This window comes from Aethalodelphis obliquidens, unplaced genomic scaffold (genome assembly GCF_003676395.1).
Source record: "Aethalodelphis obliquidens isolate GAN/ISIS:26980383/991018 unplaced genomic scaffold, ASM367639v1 scaffold73, whole genome shotgun sequence".
In the NCBI taxonomy this organism is placed as follows: domain Eukaryota; kingdom Metazoa; phylum Chordata; class Mammalia; order Artiodactyla; family Delphinidae; genus Aethalodelphis; species Aethalodelphis obliquidens.
Window position 1 is genome coordinate 4583 of NW_020838017.1, and position 21849 is coordinate 26431.

The 21849-nt window shown below is 47.9% G+C and overlaps 1 protein-coding gene and 1 pseudogene across 1 annotated transcript; both read left to right on the forward strand.

Moving 5' to 3' along the window:
• Positions 1-1417: 1417 nt before the first annotated feature.
• Positions 1418-17091, forward strand: LOC113612189 (methionine synthase-like; the record flags this gene model as incomplete). Its single annotated transcript, XM_027091859.1, has 8 exons — positions 1418-1537; positions 2846-2921; positions 5450-5605; positions 7119-7315; positions 10180-10380; positions 11079-11271; positions 12712-12824; positions 13278-17091. Coding segments are annotated over 8 exons (1143 nt in total), but the record flags the coding sequence as incomplete, so codon positions are not given.
• A 32-nt stretch (positions 17092-17123) lies between these two features.
• LOC113612169 (60S ribosomal protein L34 pseudogene) lies at positions 17124-18460 on the forward strand (annotated as a pseudogene).
• The last annotated feature ends 3389 nt before the right edge of the window (positions 18461-21849 follow it).

Below are 21849 nucleotides of genomic sequence, written 5' to 3' on the forward strand. Positions count from 1 at the left end.
TTTTTAGGCTTATCACAATGGCCTATACTATATTTCTTAATAAAGTGATTTGGTTTTATACTAACTTACAGGTGATTGGATTTTTATTAGAGATACTCAGACAATTCACACAGAATTATAGACATTTGAAGCTGATGGGCACTTTAGCCATCACCCAGCCGAACTTCTTCCATTTCAGATAATGGTATTGAACTTCCCTGCCTTTTTGTGTGTTAGAAAATCCTGCTGGAGGATGCAGGGTTGGGGCAGTGCTGTGATTTTGGAACTGATGTGAACAGCAGCAGCCATTTCCTCTTCCTTTGTGATTTTATTTTGAGCTTTGGTGGCAGCTGTTCTACCTATTTGATAATCATAGTCATAAATACTATTTAGCTCGTTCTAGTTTTACAGTTTACCGAGTAGCCTCACTTTTCTCAGATGATCAGTTTCCTTTCTTATTTTAGCACAAGCTCATGGTTGACTGTGAAGATCAGCCTCATTCCATCAGCAAACATTTTGTGAGGATGCACCTTCTACGTGCTGGGCCCCACGTTAGAAGCCAGGGGCACGAAGGTGGTTAAGGTGCAATCCTACCCTCACAGGGCCTGTCCTCTAGTCAGGGAGGTAGATGCCTAGGCAGATGCTGGAAGCCTGTGGTAAATGCAGTGATGGAGAGATGAACAGAGTATCTTTGAAACCCTGAAGAGGGGGTACCTAACCAGTGTGTTTTGGGGCCCCAAGACCACCCCCAGTTTCAGTGATTTGCTAGGACTCACAGAACTCAGAAACACTGTTATACTCACAATCACGGTTTATAACCATGAAAGGATACAGATTAAAATTGAGTGGAATCTAGAGAAGGCCAGGCACCAGCATCCAGGTGTCTCTCCCCTCGGAGTCATACGGACAGAGCTTAATTCTTCCACTAATGATGTGTGACAGCATGTACAGAGTGTTGCCAACCAGGGACGCTCGCCTGAGCCCTAGTGTCTTGGGCTTTTATTGGAAGCCAGTCACATAGGCAGGGCATACTCACCTGTCTGAGTACCTTAGGGGGTTCTCAGGCTTCAACCCCTCCAGAGGTTAGATAGCACGTAAGCCAAGTTCCCCCATAATTCACATCATTAGCATAAACTTTCTGGGATGGCCTGAGGCCCCAGGTAGACAAAGACATTCTTTATCAGGCAGGATATTCTGAGGGCTTAGAGTTTATCTCCCAGGAGCGGTCAAAGTCCAGTCTCTTCTTTGTAACATGCAACATTGGAGCATCCCAGGCCTGCTGAGTTAACCCTTTACTGTAAAGCCAGGCAGGCATTAGCACAACTGGTGAAGGGAGAGGAAATGATGTTAGTATGGGAAGGCTTCCTGAAGGAGGTGACCCTAGGACTGACCAGTATTACTCATGTTTTATCTTCTTTCGCTGCTCTATGGTTATTGAACTTTGATCTTGCATTTTCAGTGTTCTCAACTGTTAGATGAGAATCTAAAAGATGAGTACTTTGAGGAGATCCTGGAAGAATATGAAGATATTAGACAAGACCATTATGAGTCTCTCAAGGTAAGTGACAAAAACAGGTCCCCGCTTGTTTGGGTAATAAAACGATCCTACAGTTTTTTGTTTTTTGTTTTTTTTGGCCGCGTCAGGTCTTAGTTGCGGCACGCAGGATCTTCATTGCGGCACGCGGGCTTCTCTAGTTGTGGCCCGTGGCTCCAGGGTGCACGGGCTTGGTAGTCGCGGTGCGCGGGCTCTCTAGTTGTGGCGCACGGGCTTAGTTGCCCCACAGCATGTGGGATCTTAGTTTCCTGACCAGGGATTTAACCTGCATCCCTTGCATTGGAAGGCGGATTCTTAACCACTGGACCACCAGGGAAGTCCGATCCTACAGTTTTTAATGTGAATTTCCTGTTTGGAGGAGGGAAAGATTTGGGATCATTTTTGGGAAGTCCTTCTTTCTAGTTCACATCAGCGTTCTTCAGTGTTCCCAGTAATTTTGGGTTATATTAAGGTTAATTTTATTTATTCCTCCAAACATGTACTGAGTAAGAAGTAGGTGTTGGGTGCTGTGCTGGCTGCCACTTATGAGAATGAATAAAACATGAGCTCATAGGCAGCAGGGAGATGGGGACTGAGTGTACTGGGGTGGCACCCACAGATCCTTATGCTTGAGGAAATAATGGAAGAGAATGCAGACATTAGGCAGGACCAGTGTCAGTCTCTCTGCCTGATCGCCCGAAGCTCTCTGTGCAGAATAATGTTTCAAGAACTGGCCCTCTGTAGACTAGCTTCAGGAGATGCATGGAGACTAGGCATGATGACTCCTTAGAGGTCGTTGGGATATTTCTTCCTGGTTATCTGCTTGCTGGGCCTTGTGTATGGGGAGGTGGGGGGTGTATTTCAGGGGTGGCCAGGTAAGTGAAATGGGATAACAGACAGCGAGACGGTAACAAGTTTCTGAGGCGTCAGCTGGACCAGGGCACTGTGGTTGGCCTTCCCCTTCCTTAGTTTGCCTACGTTTGGCTGTTTCTTGGTTCTGCCTTCTGGGCCTCAGGGCAGTCGGTGGCCACCAGTTAATCCCAGCCTCAGGTGAAGTACAGGCAGGAGGCCTCACGGTGAAGGCTGCAGGTCCGCCTTGCATTTACGTATCCATACGTAACGGGTGCTCATTGCATCTTTACTCTCTATTGTTCTGGTGCTGATGTGAAGCCATATTGGATGAAAAAGGAAGAGCTTTCTAGGATATGAATTTTCGTGAATAAAAGCATATTTTTTCTTGCAAAACTTATTTACTAGCTTCCTTGGGCATGCTTTCATAGTAGCAGCTGAAACGCTGAGTCTCTGACTGAATAACTTTTCCTTTTTTCATAGGAAAGAAGATACTTAACTTTAAGGCAAGCTAGAGAAAGCGGTTTCCATATTGACTGGCTGTCAGAGCCTCCCCCAGGTCTGTATGGCTATTGGTTAGAGAAAAGTGCATGTGATAACTGTGCGCTGAAGAGATGTTTGCATTTACTGAGCAGCAGAATCAAACAGGCAGCTAAAAACTCTTAATTATGTTCAGTGATGATCAAAAATAAAAGTCTACAGGTGCCATTTATGGAGAACTAAACACTGTCCTGAGATTGACCTGCAGCGGCTCTGAGTCCTTGACACAGGAAGTGCTATTATCCCCACTTTTACTTGAAGAAACTGAGTCTCGGGTAATAACTTGGGAGGTTACTAGCATTCTATCTCTGATCTGTCTTCTAAACCCATACTCTTGCCTCTGTGCTTTGTTTGAGTGGGCCTCCTTCAGGTTGAAGCCAGTTCTAGAGACCTGCCTGGGTGGTGCTGTCACTACCTTGGCCTAGGTCCCAGGCGGGCCCAAGTGCAGATGTGGAATGTCTGAAATTGCAAATGCCTGTGCATTGAACAGACCTTAAAACATAGCAGTGAAGCAGGCTCTCCTATTTTTGTTCACTCTCATTCTCTCTTGGATGCTTCCCTCTTTTGATTTCTTTCATTTGGTTTCTTGCCCTTCTGATTTCTAGCCACTTTTCTTGCCTTGCATAGGTGTTCATGAAGGAATAAAATGTGTAAGACGTTTTGACAGGTTCAAAGAGGCATGTGATACGAATGCAAAATCGAGACAGGGTGAACAGGGGTTATATTAATTGAATCTGTATTTCCAAGGTAACATCTCACATCCACTTTCATTGCTCACGACCCCCGTGTTCTGCACACACTCAGCAGAGTGGATTAAATTGGAAACGTAGATGAGCTGGGTTCTAGATTCAGTCCTGCTGAGTTCAGTGCGGTTTAGTGAGAAGAAGGCAGATGGGGACCTGGGAGGCTTGGGTTCTGATCCCAAGTGACCTTGAGCATATTGCTTCCATGTTTGACAGTTTCTAATATGTAAAAAAGGAGTTACTTTATGGAAATGTGAGGATAAAATAAGACATGTAAACCTTAGAAAAAATATAAATCACTATATAGTCCAAACTATTATTTTCTCTTTTCCTTTCAGTATGAAATTGGAAAAATATCACAAGGGGGAGCCCATTTTAGCCAGGCCAAGCGTCCAAAATACATGTCAGTGGCAATAGTCCACCGAAGGCCTGCAGCACCAGGTGGCAGTAGTGACACTTTTCAAGTGGCTGTTTAAGCCCCATGTAGGGCCCCTAAGGACAACCCAGCCTTAGCGTAGTTGCAAGAAGTCAATAAAGAGAGAAGGAAAGGTTCTTCTCTCTAGGTCTTTGGTGGTAAAACCTCAAACACATCTCCAACTCTGGCCGACAAGCTCATTCAAGAATAACACCCTTGAGTGACCCGGAAGCAGAGCGTTTCCCTGACTTTCCAGGCAGGGTGGCACTTCAGTCAGGAGAATAGCTGTAATTTCTTTTTCATTACCAAACAAACCAGCATAATGGAATATTTACAAAGCAAGGATTGTCCTGTATAATAAAAAGATGACCAGGAACACATGGGGGAAAGCTACCATGAACTATGTCAAAAGGTAGAGATTTCCAGGCAAAATTAAGAAGCTGCACATACTTTTCTTTTCCTGTACTTTCACCTCTCACTGTTACTGTCTAACGAGGGAAAAACACTCTTGAGACTTCCATGTTATCCCTGAGCACCTGAGCGTGGTGCTTTAGTTTAAGTTCTCTGATCCTTATTTGCAGATCAGGAAACTGAGGGCGTGAGGGCTGGGAAGCGGGCAGCGGAGTGGTCACCTTGGACCCCAGCCTAACCAACCGGGACTTGGTGGCGTGGGGCGGTACTGGTGCCCCAGGAAGCCCAGTGGCACCGTCTGTCTCTGAAGTCTTCACCAGTATTTCACTTAGGATCTTTTTTAGATTCACAAGGAGGCGTAAAGAAGACTGTATTGAACATTCGTGTATCTCCACCAGGCACTTAAGGAATAAGCTACTGCCCACTTAAAAAAGACAAAACCATACATGTGGGAATTACTGTGAGCCCCTCCCTCCCCTGCAGGATCCTGAATTTGATGCCTCATTTTTGTGCATTTCCGCAGACTTCGATTATGTGCATATGTTCAGTAGGCAATACATTGATTGATTATTGATTCATGTTTTTAAACTTTATGGAAGTGGCCTGTTACATGTGTCTTTCTCCAGTGCTCTTTCTTTTAGTATCATCTTCATTTGTACAAGTGAGATCAACCCCAGTCTGTCTTGTTTCTTGGGCGGGGGTGTTGGTGGGGAGGGTTGAGGGAAGAGTTTCCAAGGGCGGTGCAGTCAGTCAGCTGCAGGGGAAGAAGAGGTTTTTTTAAGATGTGCTGGCGAATTACTCCTTCTCCTCAGTAATTTCAAGTTCCCCTCTTTGTAAAACAACTCCTCCGGGTGACAGGAGGGAGGCGGAGCGTGGGAGCCAACAGAGCGGGAAGGCCTCCCGCAGGCGGCACCAGGCATGAGTGGCACTGAGCCCCAGGCCGGCGCCAGGGTTCACGCCTCTCACTCTGTCCTGTAGTGAAGCCCACATTCCTTGGGACTCGGGTCTTTGAAGACTACGACCTGCAGAAGCTGGTGGACTACATTGACTGGAAGCCTTTCTTCGATGTCTGGCAGCTCCGGGGCAAATACCCAAACCGAGGCTTTCCCAAGATATTTGACGACAAAGCTGTAGGTTAGTTCAGTAAGTCCTTCCATCCTGCTCTGGTATCTGAGACATGATCTTGGGACTTTGAAGACAAGAATAGATGGTGAGCAGCGGGGTGGATTATGCAGGAGAGAGTTTACTGTTACGACATGATGAAAGGTACTGTTCCATCCGCTCGGCTCTTTGACAGTTTGTAATCTGCTGGGTTGGTCCTTATTTACTGACTACATTTCGCATTTCATTTATCCATTCTTTACTAAATGTTTATTGACATCAGTTACATGCTGGGCACTGGGGATAAACAAAAGAAAAATGTATCAAAAAGAAGATGTATCATCGCTGCCGTCTGGTACCCAGCTGGCTGGTGCAGCATTGGAGGGTGATTCCCGTACAGCAGGATGAGCTCGTGCTGCGGGACCAAGGCCCAGCTTCTGTGGACACAGGGAAATGAGTCAGACCTCAGAGTGGGACATCAGGAGAGGCTTCCTGGAGGAGGTGGTGTTTGAACTGCTTTTTGAAGATTAGTGGGAGCTACTGGGCCTGGGACTGGGAATGTGAGGTGGTGATGAAGAAAAGGACACTCCAGGCCGAGGAGACCGAGTGGGAAGGCACAGACACGTGGGCTGATTTGGGGACCGGCAAGGAGGCTATTGTGCCTGCTGGGGAGGGGCTGGGGGTGACAAGCTAGTTGATAGATAAACTGCTAGCCCTGCGTCTTGCTGTCAGCCCTGCCCCCAGAGACATGGGACCAAAACACTAAGCCCTTCAAAGGGTTCTGTAACAGCCAGCTCAGAGCGAGGTGGGGGGTGGACTGGTGGGTGTGTGGGGTTAGGGCTGAGGGGAGCCTGGGAGAGTGGCCCTTGCCCACTTCCTGGGGGGGCCCTGGGGTGCGTGTTAGGTGCTGTGACTCAGCGGCTCCCAGGCTAGCCAAGGTGCAGCAGTGGGCAAGGGCCTCTCATTCTGATCTGCTCCCGGGTGATCACAGATGAGCAGTTGAGTGGCTGAAGCAGGGCTGGCCAGGCCCGGACAGAAAGCCTAACCCTAACCCCGCTGGCTCCCGCCGGAACCAAGTGAGGGCCGGATGGGCCCTGGGCTGGGCCATCCAGGAGCAGCACTGAAGTCACACTCCACTCCTCAGGCTGTTCTGCATCCCCAGGGGTCACGGTGAGGTCAGGGGAGCTGTCTGTGCATGAGGAACGTGGTGGTGGAAGGGTCTGGCCTGCCTTGTCTCGCTCTCTGTCTGACACATTGCTGCGCGGAGCCAAGAGCTGGCTCTCTACCTTTTGTTAAATGGAAAAATAAGTGGCTTGAGCTGGCAAAGCAGACTGTGTATGGGAGCTGCACTTAGCAGAACTGCTGAACACTTAGCCATGCACCTGGGGTTGCTGATGGCAAACACTGATTTTTAAAGTATTTGAGGGGAAAAGAGAGGGGTGAAGAGAGAAGATGACTGAGGAGAGGTAGTAGTTTTAAAAAGAAGCATGCTTTGCTGGTTATTATTGGCATTTCTAAGTGAATTCTTACGATATTTTCCTAACAGGTGAAGAAGCCAAAAAAGTCTATGATGATGCCCAAAATATGCTGCAGGCACTGATTAGTCAGAAGCAGCTCCACGCCAGGGGCGTGGTTGGGTTCTGGCCAGCGCAGAGCAGCCAGGACGACATCCACCTGTATGCGGAGGGCGCGGCACCCCAGGCCGTGGAGCCCATCGCCACCTTCTACGGACTCAGGCAGCAGGTGCGGAGGCCGTGCGGCCAGCGGACACATTGCCCTACTCTTTGTTTTAAGCACTCACAAAACATAAATAAGAATGATGTAAGTTTGAACTTTGTGTAAGCATAGCTCTTCCCCACCTCACCCCAAATGACCAGTCACAGCCCCGAGCTCAAGGCATTTGTGATATAGAGAAAGGGCCAGTGTGGGTTTAGAAGCTGGGCCTCTCGGGCACCAGCAGGAGGGAGGTGTTTCCTGTCGGGGTTGGATGGGTGAGGAGAAACACTGCTGCTGCCTCGGGGGGTCATGCACAGGTGGACATTCACTTGCTCAAGAACATGGGTTTGCATCCGGGCCTGTCATTAAAATAGGCTGGTGGCTCCTTTCTCAAGGCGAAGACGGGGTTGGGGGGAGCAGACATTCGCTGGATGTCTACCAGGGGCCAGCTGCTTAGCAGGGCACTTAATGGACCATCTTGTTTCATTTCCACACAACCTGTTGTTGGGCAGTTTATATGTTTCCATTTTGCAGAGGTGAAAACGAAAGCTGATGGAGAGTGCGCTGAGCTGCGCAGCTTGGAGGGGAGAGCCCAGCCTGTCCACACCCCGATGGCTGTTCTCTCATGCCACTGGCTTCTCCCGGGTCATAGAACAGGCTCTCCTCCACACGGCTCCCTCTCCTATGACCCCACCTTTAAACATGCAAATCTGTAAGCATGTCCCTTTAGCTGCTATAAAAAATGAGCTGGGGCTTCCCTGGTGGCGCAGTGGTTGAGAGTCCGCCTGCCGATGTGGGGGACACGGGTTCGTGCCCTGGTCCGGGAAGATCCCACATGCCACGGAGCGGCTGGGCCTGTGAGCCATGGATGCTGAGCCTGCGCGTCCGGAGCCTGTGCTCCGCAACGGGAGAGGCCACAGCAGTGAGAGGCCTGCGTACTGCAAAAAAAAAAAAAAAAACTGCCCTGATCAAGAATCGGAGCCAGAATTCACCAGTCATTAACAAAGGACAGTAGCAAGTGCTTCTCGCATGGTCTCATTACCATTTTCAGTCATTCAGGAGTGATAGTATTGCTTTTAATCATAATCACAATGTAATTCATAATGTCAGATGTTTTAACTATAACAACGTCTGAGGGAATCCTTAAACTTGGGACATTAAACAGTACCATAACAAGTTAAACGGGGACAGCTACACCATTACTGTGTGCACCCAGGCCCGGTACATCCTCAGTCTCTGCACCCAGGCCTGGTGCATCCTCACTCCGTGCACTCAGGCTCAGACACCTCAGAACACAAGAGGATTCTAATGTTAAGTTCTAGCCCCTCCTCACTAGGGAACTGGTGACTTTTCTTTTAAAGAAGTAATTAAGGTCAGAAACCTCCACCCTGGCCTGAATTTCCATCCTTCAAGCCCTGTGTCCTCTGACCTCTTTTTACATCCAACACCATTCATGTCCAGGCAGTCTGTGAGGGACTGTATTAGGGCATTTAATATAATGACTTTTCAAAGTACGTGTATTACCCACCCAGATAGCTATTTCTAAGGATGTGCTTTTTTCCAGTACGCTGGAAAATTCTGGCTGCAGCGACTTACTGCTCCGGGAGTCTTCTGTTCTGAGTGGCTCTGATCGCTGTCTATTTTAAAGAGCTGTGTGGCTCTGTGACCTGTCTCTCCTTGTGGTGCTGGGAAACTTTGTATCTCCTGGCTTTTGTTAGCAAAGAGCAGTTGTTGGGCAGAGTACAAGTGGAAGGCAGCTCCTCCCTGCATAGCTGGCCCTGGCTCTGTGACATTTCCACTTGCCTTTATCAAATACCTTCTTGTCTGCAGCCAGTTAACTGTTTTTTGCCCAGTGTCGATTAGACTGTACTTGTTTCCAGAGCTGGCAAGCAAGTAGCTGTGAAGCTTCTGGGTTGACTGCTCATTAATTGATCTGTCCTAAGCAGTGTTGTATAGTGGTCAAGAGCATTGGTTGTGGATCAGACCCATGGGCCTGCCACTGTCTGACCTTGAACTAGTTCTTCAAGCTCTCGCTGCCTTGGATTTCTTGTATAAAATGGAGCTGGTGGTGTCACTTACTTCACAAGGTTGTTGAGAGGATTGGATTAGTTAATTCATATAAAGCACCAAGACCAGTGCCTGACACAGTCAGCACTCAGTAAATATTAGTCATTTGTTATTTACCTTCTCAGCAAACGTGTTGATTGTGAAGTATGTGTAAGACCTTATTTGTCAGCTCAGTAGCAGGGATAAGTCAGTCATCAGCTGAAGATGGAAAGCAGGCGAGGATGGCCACCTGGCCTGAGGAGAGAACCCCAGAAGCAGATCCTGCTCAATTTTTTGATTGGTTTCAGGCCAGCCCAGCAGTGTCCTTAGCCATCCCCTGACCCACCGCCCGTGGTGGACAGCACGTGGCCCTGTGTTGCTGACCTTAGCCGTTTGTTGAACTGCTTCTGTCGATGTAAAGTAGAGGCTTACACACTTAGTGGACCCCTTTTGAACATACCTTTAGGATTTAATGTGGGTCTTGAATTGAAAACACTTTTGGAGGAAAAGAAAACCTTTTTATATGACTATTTAGGGTTCCAGTTCCTGTAGGCATTCAGTAAATGTTCGGTCAGCGTGTGAACGAGCGAGTTGACTGGTCTCTCGACTGTGTGCGTCGTTCCATGTCGTATCTCTCTAAAAATCTCGTTCCATTTATTTATTCAACACATGTTCATTGAACACTCACTACATATCAGGCGCTCTCCTAAGTGCTGGGGGTGTAACAGTGAACAAAACAGCCCCATTTGAAGCTGTATTCCTGGGAAGGTGCTCGATTGCTCTTCTCTGTGTGTTGGTGCCAGTTCCATGCTAATGGCCACTCTGCCCACTCCTTGTGTTTCAAGGCCGAGAAGGACTCTGCCAGCGCAGACCCCTACCTCTGCCTCTCGGACTTCATCGCCCCTCTGCACTCGGGCGTCCCTGACTACCTGGGTCTGTTTGCCGTCGCCTGCTTCGGGGTGGAGGAGCTGAGCAAGGCCTACGAGGAAGAGTGTGACGACTACAGCAGCATCATGGTCAAGGCGCTGGGGGACCGGCTGGCCGAGGTAGAGCCGTGGTGCCCTGAGGCCAGAGTGCGCGCGCACGTGTGCATGTGCGTGTGTGTGTGTTTGGCTCTGACAGCACACATACTCTTAAATCCTGTATTTTCGAGTCACTCTCACGCCTCATCTTTGGGCACAGAGTACCCTTCAGCGATGCTGTAGTTGGAGTGGCCCGTGGAGCCTTGACTTCATTGTCTTGGTACTGGCGTCGCCCTGTGCTTGTGATTTGATGTTTTCCAGAGGACCCTGCAAAGAGCCAAACAGGTTCTGTTTCAGAGCTTCTCGTTCTGATGTTGGGCTCGCCTGTAGATCCCTCATCTTCCTCTGTCGGGTGGGGCAGCCTAAGCTATGGGAGCCACTCCCCTTTTCCCGAGGCTCACAGCAGAGTCACTGGCTGCTGTCATGGTCCCCGCTCCTCCTTCTGGCCACAACAAGCTGTAGCCTGAGCGTCAGAGAAAGGTCTGAAGGGCCTCGGATCCTCGGATCATTGAATATGATCCTTGAGAGCCTGGGCTGAGGCCAGAACTGAGCCGCAGAGCAGCTGATGACAGTACAGATGAGTTGAGCCCCCGGCCCATCCCTCTCGCCGGTTCCCCCACCTGCTGTCGGGTCAGGGAGGTGTGTTTGCGGGCGGGACAGAGGGCAGGAGGGAAGGCAGGAGAAGGGCTCCCGCCTCCGTCCGACGGTGTGTTCCGCCCCAGGCCTTCGCCGAGGAGCTGCACGTGCGGGTCCGCAGGGAGCTGTGGGGCTACTGTGGCGGCGAGCAGCTGGCCGTGGCCGACCTGCGGAGGCTGCGCTACGAGGGCATCCGGCCGGCGCCCGGCTACCCCAGCCAGCCCGACCACACCGAGAAGCTGACCATGTGGAGGCTGGCGGACGTGGAGCGGCACACAGGTCAGCACCGGGCAGGCGCGCATCCTGCCTCATGTTACACACACGGTAGCAGAGGGAAGGCGTGCGGATGGAGCAGGTGGGAGACACGGAGAGGCTTACAGTGAGATCCCTGATCCCGTCGTTTCTCACTTCCAGCAGTGTGTTCTAGTCCTTCACCTCCATATTATTATTATTATTTATTATTATTATTTTTTGCAGTACGTGGGCCTCTCACTGCCGTGGCCTCTCCCGCTGCGGAGCGCAGGCTCCGGACGCGCAGGCTCAGCGGCCATGGCTCACGGGCCCAGCCGCTCCGCGGCATGTGGAATCTTCCCGGACCGGGGCACGAACCCGTGTCCCCCACATCGGCAGGCGATCTCTCAACCACTGAGCCACCAGGGAAGCCCATATATTATTATTATTTTAACAGGAGGAAAAGAAACTCATTTCAATTCGTGCACGTGGAGGCCCTGTAGAATTATTGTTGAGTAGTGGTCTTTTATCACCATTTTCAGGTTTATCAGTTTTCATTATTTTCTTTTCACCTACAATAGATGGGAGCTTAGCTGACTCACATCAGCCCGTACATCCCCTGCCCCATTTTCCTATTACACGTGTGTCTCTCCACTATTGAGCGACCTTTGTAACCTTTAATAATGTATTTCACGTCGCTCTCTCCTTCCACCACTTCTAGGAGTGTCTCTGGACCCTCGTCTCACAGAATTCCCACCCTTCTCTTCTGCTCCCTCTCTCTTTACTTCTGCACCACTGTGAACACAGTGTACTGTTTTCAGTGGCGTTCATCAAAAGCGTGCCATCCACGCCGAAGACGTTAAAGGAATGTAGATGGACATGAAGAGCTATGAGGCTCATTGAATCTGGGCTGGCAGGATGGCAGCGGCTCCAGGAGACAGGAGATGGGGACTTGGGGACCCGTTTCTGCCGTAAGCCAGCTGGGCGACCTTTGGCAAAGCACCGAGCCTTTACGTCGCTCCGTTGCCTTGTCCAGAATGTGAATGGCGTAGACTAGATAGCCTTGGTGTGGGCTCATCCTCAGTGGGGCCTGGCTGTCTGTCATTCCCCTAGTGGCCTTGGCCTCACAGGTGCACTTGGAGGTCCAGGTGGTGTCCGCATCTGCAGGGTTGGAGTCCTTGTCTAGAAGGCCCAGGCGTAGCCTCCATGGCTGATCTTGGAGGGCAGGCATAAGAATGTAGAGAGTCTTTTCCAGGCCTCTCCCCCCAGGTTAGAGGAGATCTGCACATCCTGAATTTGTTCATCCCTTTGGCGGGAATTTGCTAGACGAGTCTGCCCACATCTTTCATGCTGTCTCACATGTCCACCTGGAAGGCACAAGCTCACTCTCATTCACTTGTAAACAAGAATATGCTGGGAGCCTACCACTCGGCAGGCCTGTCTCAGCACTGAATAAACGAACGTTTCTCCCCATGCTGCTCTCCCCAGGCATCAGGTTAACAGAATCGCTGGCCATGGCACCTGCTTCAGCGGTATCCGGCCTTTACTTCTCCAATTTGAGGTCCAGATATTTTGCCGTGGGGAAAATTTCCAAGGACCAGGTAGGTTAGCTGTTTCATTGTGTGTGGCATCCCTAGAGGCCTGTCTTGTTTTGAATGGAACTGTTAGAGCTGTTTCATTTTACATGTGAGTGAGAAGGAAATGAGAGGGAAAGGATGAAGAGACGTACTCCGGTTTATGTCCTGATTTGACTTCAGCCCACTGCCCCGTTTCTCGCCCTGCCGTTTACACAGAGACCAACCCTGCCACACCCCTGCCACACACACACCCCAGCCAGGCTCTCAGCCTGAGGTAGTTACGACATGTTGTTTTTCTGCCCGGAAAATAAGGCACCTCGATGAATAGATAAATATCTGTCTCCATTTAACTCAGTGGATTACTGTTAAGGCAAAAGACATAAAACGTACTTAATGTATCTTGGCGAATGCTGTGTAAACTTGAGTTCACAAAGTCTTATCATTTTGGTTTAATAAACTGCTTTTAATCTTTTGCAGATTGAGGATTATGCTTTGAGGAAGAGCATGTCTGTGGCCGAGGTTGAGAAATGGCTGGGACCCATTCTGGGATATGATACAGAATAACTTCTTTTTTTTTTTTTTAACCTTGTCTATACTTGTTTCCACAAAGAAACACAGTCAAAAGTGCCTTAATAATAACAGCACAGCGGCCGCGAGCCTGTCTGCATCTGGTTGACCTTTGTGCCGCTCCAGGTTGTGGACGTTTGGTGGGACCTTGTGGAAGAACAGAGTGTTCCTACAGTTCTTGGAAAACAAGCAGCTGTTTCCCAGGGGACTTTGAATGAAGAGCAGTGAGCAAGATCCGGGGGGGTCCCTGGTCCCTCGGGACTAGGACAAGCCAGAGATGGAGGTCTTTTGCATTTCAAAGCAAGTCAACTTGCTTTTTTCATTTTTACCCCAGACCTAGGAGACCATTTCTTCCTTTCTTTCTTTTTTCTTCTTTTCTTTCTTTCTTCTTTCTCAGAGAAAAGGCTGAAAGTCAGTTGAATAGGGGTATGTGACCCTGTGGCAGAGTGATGCTGTGAGCAACGGGGCATTTTGTCCTGAGTGGTTAGAGCGGTTACTCTGACAGGGGAGAAGCATCACTCTGCTCTTTCTCCCGAGACCTCCTTTTCTGAAGCCTCGATTAGACGCCTGCAGAAGTCCCTGTGGCCAGAGGCATGCTCTCCCCGCCAGCTTATCAGAGGTACTCAGGCTGCTGCTGGCCCTGGCAGGTCAGATACAGTCACGTTCTCCAAGCATTTTGTCCTCTCGTGATCTCATATTCCCTCACCCTGAGGGGGGAAAAAGGAGGTGGGCGGAGAGAGTGGCCGCTAAGCGTAGTGAACAGCCTTGGGTTGTTTTCCGGAACTGAGTAGGCTCTCGGCTCAGCTGCGTGTCCATGCAGCGTGGATAGGTGAGCGGCATCACTCCACTCAGTTCTTCCTTTTTGGCGCTGCCCCAGCTCCAGACTCGCACGATATGGGAACAGCATGTGGACTTGTTTGTGGTCATCGCAGGGAGATGGTTAAGAACCAGGGCTTTGAAGTCAGACACACCCAGATTCGCGTTTCAGGTTTGCCGCGTTCTTGCTGTGCGACTGAAGTATCAGCACGATTTTCTCATCTGTGAAATGGAGACAAGAGAGACTAGCTCCTCTCTCACAGGCATGAGGTGTGGATTAAAGGAGGTGATGCACGTAGGCAGGTAACATGGGCTGCGGCGCACAGTGAGAGCTTGATAGACGGCAGCTTCTGTAGAGATCTCTAGGGGGTCCCCGAGCTCAGCACAGGGTAGGTGCTCATGGAAAGGGAATAAGAGATTAATGGAGGTGAAAAGATACTGGGGAAATGCATATGGGAACGACCGTGTTGAATATACTAGGTACCCTTTCTGGGATTAGAGCCCCATTGAACACAGTGACTGGAGAGAGAAGCTACTGTCTATGTCATAGGCACCATCAGCCTTCATTGTCTGCGAGACAGTGCCCCCTCCCCTCATGATGTAAGCTGGCCTTGCCCCAAAGCAGTTATATCAAATATACACTCAGGTACATTGGAGGTGAAAGGGGAAAAAAACCTTAGCAAACGATAATCCTGCATAACTGTAGCATATACATGTTTACCTGCAGAGTAACATGCCTTCTTAGGCATCGCTTGCCCTTAAAGTGAAGAGAATTGTATGCTTTCTTTAGGTCCATTTAATCTGTGCTAGATTGAGACGGGGACTCATTTTCCCCGAGACGCTCAGGTGGAGGACTTATTTTCTCTTCCATAGCAGGTATGTTATTCTGGGTGGTGGCACATCCTTCTTTAAGAAAGAATAACCCCCTCCAAATATTTTAATGTATTTTATCCGAATTACAGTTGCTAAGAGTCTCCCAGTTTCCTTAAGTATGCACCATATCTTTTCTCAACTAGTTATGTGTTGGAATGGCTTCCTTAAATGTATTGTTGATCTAATCCCATGATGGATGCCTTTTATCTAAAGACAAAAACAGTTTGTGCAAGTTCAAGTGCCTATATGTTCATTAAAGAATATAGAACATAGCTTGAAAACCCCTTAGTTTATGTCAGGTGACCTCAAAGGCAGGAAGGTGACCATTCTGCAGCCGGGGTCTTTTCTGTGTCTCTGCAGGTACGTCCAGAACCTCTCCTTGTCATCAACGTCCGTGGCTCTCACATCCACTCACTCACTCTCATCATTTCCATTAGGGATCCCATTTTCATTTTTTCCCTCTAAAGAAGCACTTGTTCGGAACCTTCCTCACTCTGCTGCTCACCCTGCTGTCTGTAACGTGGAGGCTGGTGTGTGGGATGGTGGTTGAGGTCAGGTCCTACAGCGCCCTGTTTCTCATCTGAGATATTCTGCCGTCAGCCTCCCTCTATTCACAGCTGAGCTCATTTAGAGAAGAGTCTGCCCTCTTTCCATTTCTCTCAGGCTTGTCCTCGACAAATATCCGAGTGTCTACTCTGCCGACCACCTTCTCCTCCCATACTCTCTTTAACTCAGTGAAGTTAGGTTTTTGTTGTTGTTTGTTTTTTTTACCCATCTCTTCTGTCATTAGTGCCCTCTTAATTGTTAGATCCCATGGCCTTTCCAGTGATCTTTCTTCTCTGGGTTTGGGCAATATTAACCACTTCTTCAAAAATCTCCTTTCCCTGGTTCCCCCTTGACTTCACTCTTCTGTTTTACCTTCCATGTTTCTTGTAATTTCTTAGCTACTTTCATAGTTTTCTCTTCCTCTGCCCGTTTAAAGCCTGGTCCTCATGAGCCTGTCACTAGTTAACTTCTTAGTCATACAGTTTCAGTGGGCAATCTATCCAGACTCCTCTGTACTGAATCACACCGAAGACTCGGTGTGTCTCAAACCAGTGTCATCTTACTCTTCTCGAATTCTCAGTGTACTCAGCAACAAACCTCAAACACACCCCATCTTTTTCTTGGACTCTTGCAGCTATCTAAAAAATTTGCACATGAAAGACACGCTTGTCCTCCTTTCAGCTGAGAAGGTAAAATGCATGTTTGAGGCAGGCAGTGTTTAGGTTAAGGCTTGACTGAGGATTTGCAGGATAAAGATGAAGAAGCAAGTAGAAACAAATGAAGAACCACAGTGTCTTTGTTCATGAAGGTAGTAAGGGTATCAAACCTCCCCAAAATGATCTACAGATTCAATGCCATTTCCAGCAGAAATTCCAACAGGTTTTGTTGGATGTGACAGGCAGATATCTGAACATCTGTGGAACAGCAAAGGACGAAGATGGCGGGCTGCTTCTGACTATAATGAGGAGGTTGAGGGGACCTTTTACAAGACAGTAAGTTTTATTACAGAGTTTGTGTTGTATGTGGTGCAGAAGTAGGCGCTCTGAGCAGTGCAGCGAGCTAAGGAGCCTGAGAAATAGCGCAGGTGTATATGCTGCCCTTTGAGATGTGATGAGGTGGCACGGCAGGTCAGTGGGGGCAGGAAGCGCGGCTCCATAAGTAGTGCTAGAATAAGGGTTATCCTTATGGAAAACAATGGAATGGATTTCTGCCTCGCACCTCACCTAGCAGTCAATTCCACATACATTAAGGTTTTGATTACGAAAAGCAAATACTTAAATGTTTGCATGGAAAAAAACCTTAGGGCCGGAAAGAATCTGTTGAGACATATGCTAATCATAAAAGAAAAGATGATTAAATCAAATATATTAAAACTAGCACTTAAGCTAACAATTTAGTGTAGTGGAAAGACAAACCAAGACTTGACATTTACGATACAGTTAACCGAGAAAGGAGTAGTAAGCAGAATACATAGAGAATTCCTATTTTTTTTTAAAAAAACAGAAAATAGCCTTCCTCTTCCGGGGACGGTATCTAGAGGCATTCAGGATGGTCCAGCGTTTGACATACAATTGTAGGCTGTCCTACAATACAGTCTCTTAACAAAACCAGCCTGTCCCGAACCCCTGGTAATAGAATTGTTTACCTTTATACCAAGAAGATTAGGAAAACACCAAAATCCGCCTGTGGCGTGTGCTCAGGCCGACTTCAAGGAGTTCGCACTGTGAGACTTTTAAGTTCTTGTGAGATCGTCTAAAACAAAAAAACATGTCAGCCGGGCCTATGGTGGTTCCGTGTGTGCTAAATGTGTCTGTGACAGGATCGGGTACACTTTCCTTACTGAGGAGCAGAAAATGGTTGTGAAAGTGTTGAAAGTACAAGCACAGAGTCAGAAAGCTTTATTTAGCTTTTGTATTTAAAAGTGAACCCTTTTTGAGTAATAAAAAAAAATTAGAAAGTACAGAAAAAAAGAAAAACAGAAGAAACTTGAAAAGACATTTCACAAGAAGAGGAAATACATAGGGCTTATAAATGAGTAGAAACTAGAAACCTTGGAGATATGAATAAAGACCACAATGAGCTTGCAGTTTATATCCACAAGATTTGTAAAATTAAGGAGTCTGACAGCACCAGGTGCTGAATGTGAGCTCATCCTTGTGTGGATGTGTAGACAGGCACCTCGGCTTTAGAGAACAACTACACCTCACAGAGTTGAACATTTGCATACTTCAGGATCTAGCTTATGACTCCACCTCCCAGTTGTGTATCCAGTAAACTCTTACATTTGTGTACCAGCAGGTGTGTACAAAAATGGTTATAGTAACATCTTCATAATAGTTAATAACGGGAAAAACTGAAATGCCATTCTGTCTACAAGAGAATGTTTAAGTAAATTAGGTATATTCACACTACGGGATATTATTCTGTAGTGACAAGAGGTGAACTACAGCTATACCTGACAATAAGAATGAATCTCAGAAAATATTAAGGAAAAAAAAGCAAGTCCCAGGGTATGGTTGAGACTATTTTTATTGAGCTCAAAACCAAGCAAAACCAAAGAGTACATTGTCTATGCGTACATAAATGGCAAAACTATGCTGTAAGAAACAAAGCAAAACAATGCTAAACCAAAATTTAACCTACTGCTTACCTCTGAGAGGGAAACAGAGGGAGCGGATAACAGAGGGACACATGGGTAGTTGCTGGTTATTAGTAATGTTCTCGTTCTTAGGTTGTATGGTAGGTTTATGGTTTATTATGCTTTATAACTCATGTATATCGTAGAATTCTGTATGTATTAAATATGTTGTATGTAATGTATTAAACATAAAAATAATAAAGGAAAAAGGGAATAATAAGCCAAAATCTGGGGTGGTGACTTTGTAGATAATGTTTTGTGTGTGTCAAATGTATTTTTTAAAGAAAGGAAGGACAGAGTGCACAGCAATGCAAAGGTGGGGACAGAGAGTGGAGCATCTGTGCCCTGTCCAGCCAGAGCTAAGTGTGGCTCCAGATACCGGGCTTTGGAGGATGATCGCCGGTGGCACCATTGACGCGGGCAGAGAATGTAGGCAGGGAGGAGAAAGGAGCTCTGGACAAGTTTCCTGTGGCTGAATACCGGCAGTTGGACACCTGACTTTGGGATTTTGGAAGAATGGCGTTAGAACTGGGAGACTTCCACGTGGAGGTGGAGGTGCAGACGGGATCGCATCTGGAGAATCTGAAAAGAAGATGGAACTTGATTCTAGGACCAGGGACCGGGGAGGTGGGGAAGCCAATGGAGGAGCCGCCGTGTGGGGTAAAGGAGACCGGGAGAGGGGGCCACGTCAGGCAAAGCAAAGGAAGAGAGAGTTGAAGGCCTGGCCACGGAGCCTGGTGCTGCCGAGAGCTCTGGGAACTCGACCCCTCTCACAGGTGACCCTTGCTAGAGCAGTTTCAGGGGCATTGTGGGGACTAGCTGTGCTGGGTTGAAGACAGGGGGAGGAGAAGCAGGTTACTTGGTTATCTTAAGAGGGTGGGATGGGAAGGTAGAATTGAGTGGTTATTTATTTAGCTTTTATGTTTATTTATTTATTTATTTTTGGCTGCGTTGGGTCTTCGTTGCTTGGAGCGGGCTTTCCCTAGTTGCGGCGAACAGGGGCTACACGTTGCGGTGGCTTCTTTTGTTGTGGCACACGGGCAATAGGCACACAGGCTTCAGTAGTTGTGGCTCACGGGCTCTAGAGCGCAGGCTCAGTAGTTGTGGCACACGGGCTTAGTTGCTCTATGTCATGTGGCATCTTCCTGGACCAGGGCTCGAACCCATGTCCCCTGCATTGGCTAGCAGATTCTTTTTTTTTTTTTTTTTTTTTTTTTTTTTTTTTTTTGGCTAGCAGATTCTTAAGCACTGCGCCACCAGGGAAATCCCTTTTTAAATATTTATTTTTTTATTTATATTTTATTTTTGGCTGTGTTGGGTCTTCGTTGCTGCACACAGGCTTTCGCTAGTTGCAGCAAGTGTGGGCTACTCTTGGTTGTGGTGCGTGGGCTTCTCATTGCGGTGGCTTCTCTTGTGGAGCATGGGCTCTAGGTGCATGGGCTTCAGTAGTTGTGGTACACGGGCTCAGTAGTTGTGGTTCATGGGCTCTAGAGCACAGGCTCAGTAGTTGTGGCACACGGGCTTTGTTGCTCTGCAGCATGTGGGATCTTCCTGGACCAGGGCTCGAACCCGAGTCCCCTGCATTGGCAGGTGGATTCTTAACCACAGTGCCACCAGGGAAGTCCCAGAAACCCGCCCATTGTTTTCAAACTTCACATCCAACTTGTTGTCACACCCAGATAGTTTTACCCACTAAATACCCCTGCCTGGCTTAGAGTCTCATCATTTCTCCTCTGGACCCCTCTGCCACAGTCTCTGGGTTAGTTTCCCAGCCTCCTACAGCTGTAAGAGTGAGCTCTTGTGATTCTTTAAGCCCACCCCAATCCTTCTGCCTAAACAAGCCCCCCTTCCTCCCATTGCCTTGGATATACCCGAAGTCCTCAGACGTGTGCAAAGCTCTCCACATTCTGACCCCGCTCCACACGCTCCAGCAGCCCTAAAATGCTGCCGTTTCCCCACATGTCCTGACAGAGGTGTCTGCTTGCCTTGTCCCCTCCACCTGAAATTACCTCACCCAAACTCCACCCTGGGGCTTCAGGAAAGCTTCCCAACCCTCCCCTCCCCTCCCCCCCTCAGGGCTAAGTGAAGTCACACCTCATCCTACCTCCTTAATAGCATCATGCGTATTTCACAGTGCTCTTGGGGTAACAGTAATCTATCTCTCCCTTAGACTGTGATCCTGAAGGGTAGGTTTGGAACCTTGTTCATCTTTGTCGTGTCTAAAATAGCACTTGGTTCATGATAGGTGCTCAGTAAAGGTTGGCTTGAAAGAGTTGATGAGCAGATGCTTTCCTGGGAACAGTGGTTTGTAAGGAGAGCAGACTGAGAGCCCCACGAGGGCAAGGGCCATGCTTCTCTGACTGGGCTCAGAGTCCCCAGAGCCTAACTCAGCCCCTGCCATGTAGTTCGGTACATGGGTTTTTTAAGTGAGCAGAGGGGAAGCCATGATGATTTTCTCTTGCTCAGAAAGAGGCTCTGGGGCATCAAAGCCCTAGCACCCTCCACACCCATCTTCACAATTTTTTTTTTTTTACTGCCCATGAAGGCAACACACTGGCAGCCCTGCAGAAAAACCACCTCACTACAATGGCTTATCAATGGCTCACTTGCTATTGTTCAGCTCTATGTATTGTCAGATTACAGAACAGAGAGTATATTATGATTGTGTGTGTGTGTGTGTGTGAAGGAAATACATGCAGTGAAAATGTCTACAAAGATACACAAAATATCTTCTTTAAAAAATTTGTTTTATTTATTTTTGGCTGCGTTGGGTCTTCGTTGCTGTGTGCTGGCTTTCTCTAGTTGCAGCAAGCGGGGGCTACTCTTCATTGTGGTGTGCGGGTTTCTCATTGTGGTGGCTTCTCGTTGCGGAGCATGGGCTCTAGGCTTCAGTAGTGGTGGCACGTGGGCTCAGTAGCTGTGGCTTGTGGGCTCTAGAGCACAGGCTCAGTAGTTGTGGCACATGGGCTTAGTTGCTCCTTGGCATGTGGGATCTTTCCAGACCAGGGCTCGAACCCATGTCCCCTGCATTGGCAGGCAGATTCTTAACCACTGCACCGCCAGGGAAGCCCCACAAAATATCTTAAGTGGTTCCCTCTGGGCAATAGGACTGGGGAACCAGGGGTGAGGGCCTCATGGTTTGGATATTTCTCACTCTTTCTGCACTGTTTTGAGTTTTTACAACAAAGATATAAACATTACTGTACTTTTAAAAAGGTTAGCTCGGCAACAAATCCAAGTTGAAATAGATGCTATTTTGAATAATCTGAGTGAAAAGTTAGCACTTAAGTGAACTAACCCCTAAACTTGGTCACATCTCTCAACACTTGGAGTAGCTAATTCCATTTACATTCTCCCTTCTTCAAATGTAATTTTCAAAGATATCTTTTGCCTCCTCCCTTGCTTTTAAGTATTATTATAGCCTTTTGGAGACTCATAAAACAAGCAATCTCTGGAATTGTTGTCTAGGAAAGGATCTTGGATTAAATGATTTTTGAGAACCTTGAGAGCAGATATGCCATGAAATGGAAGAAACAAAAACCAGACAGACTCATGAATGATGTTTATCACAGTCTTTGCCTTCCGTAACGCAAATACATATGGCAACCT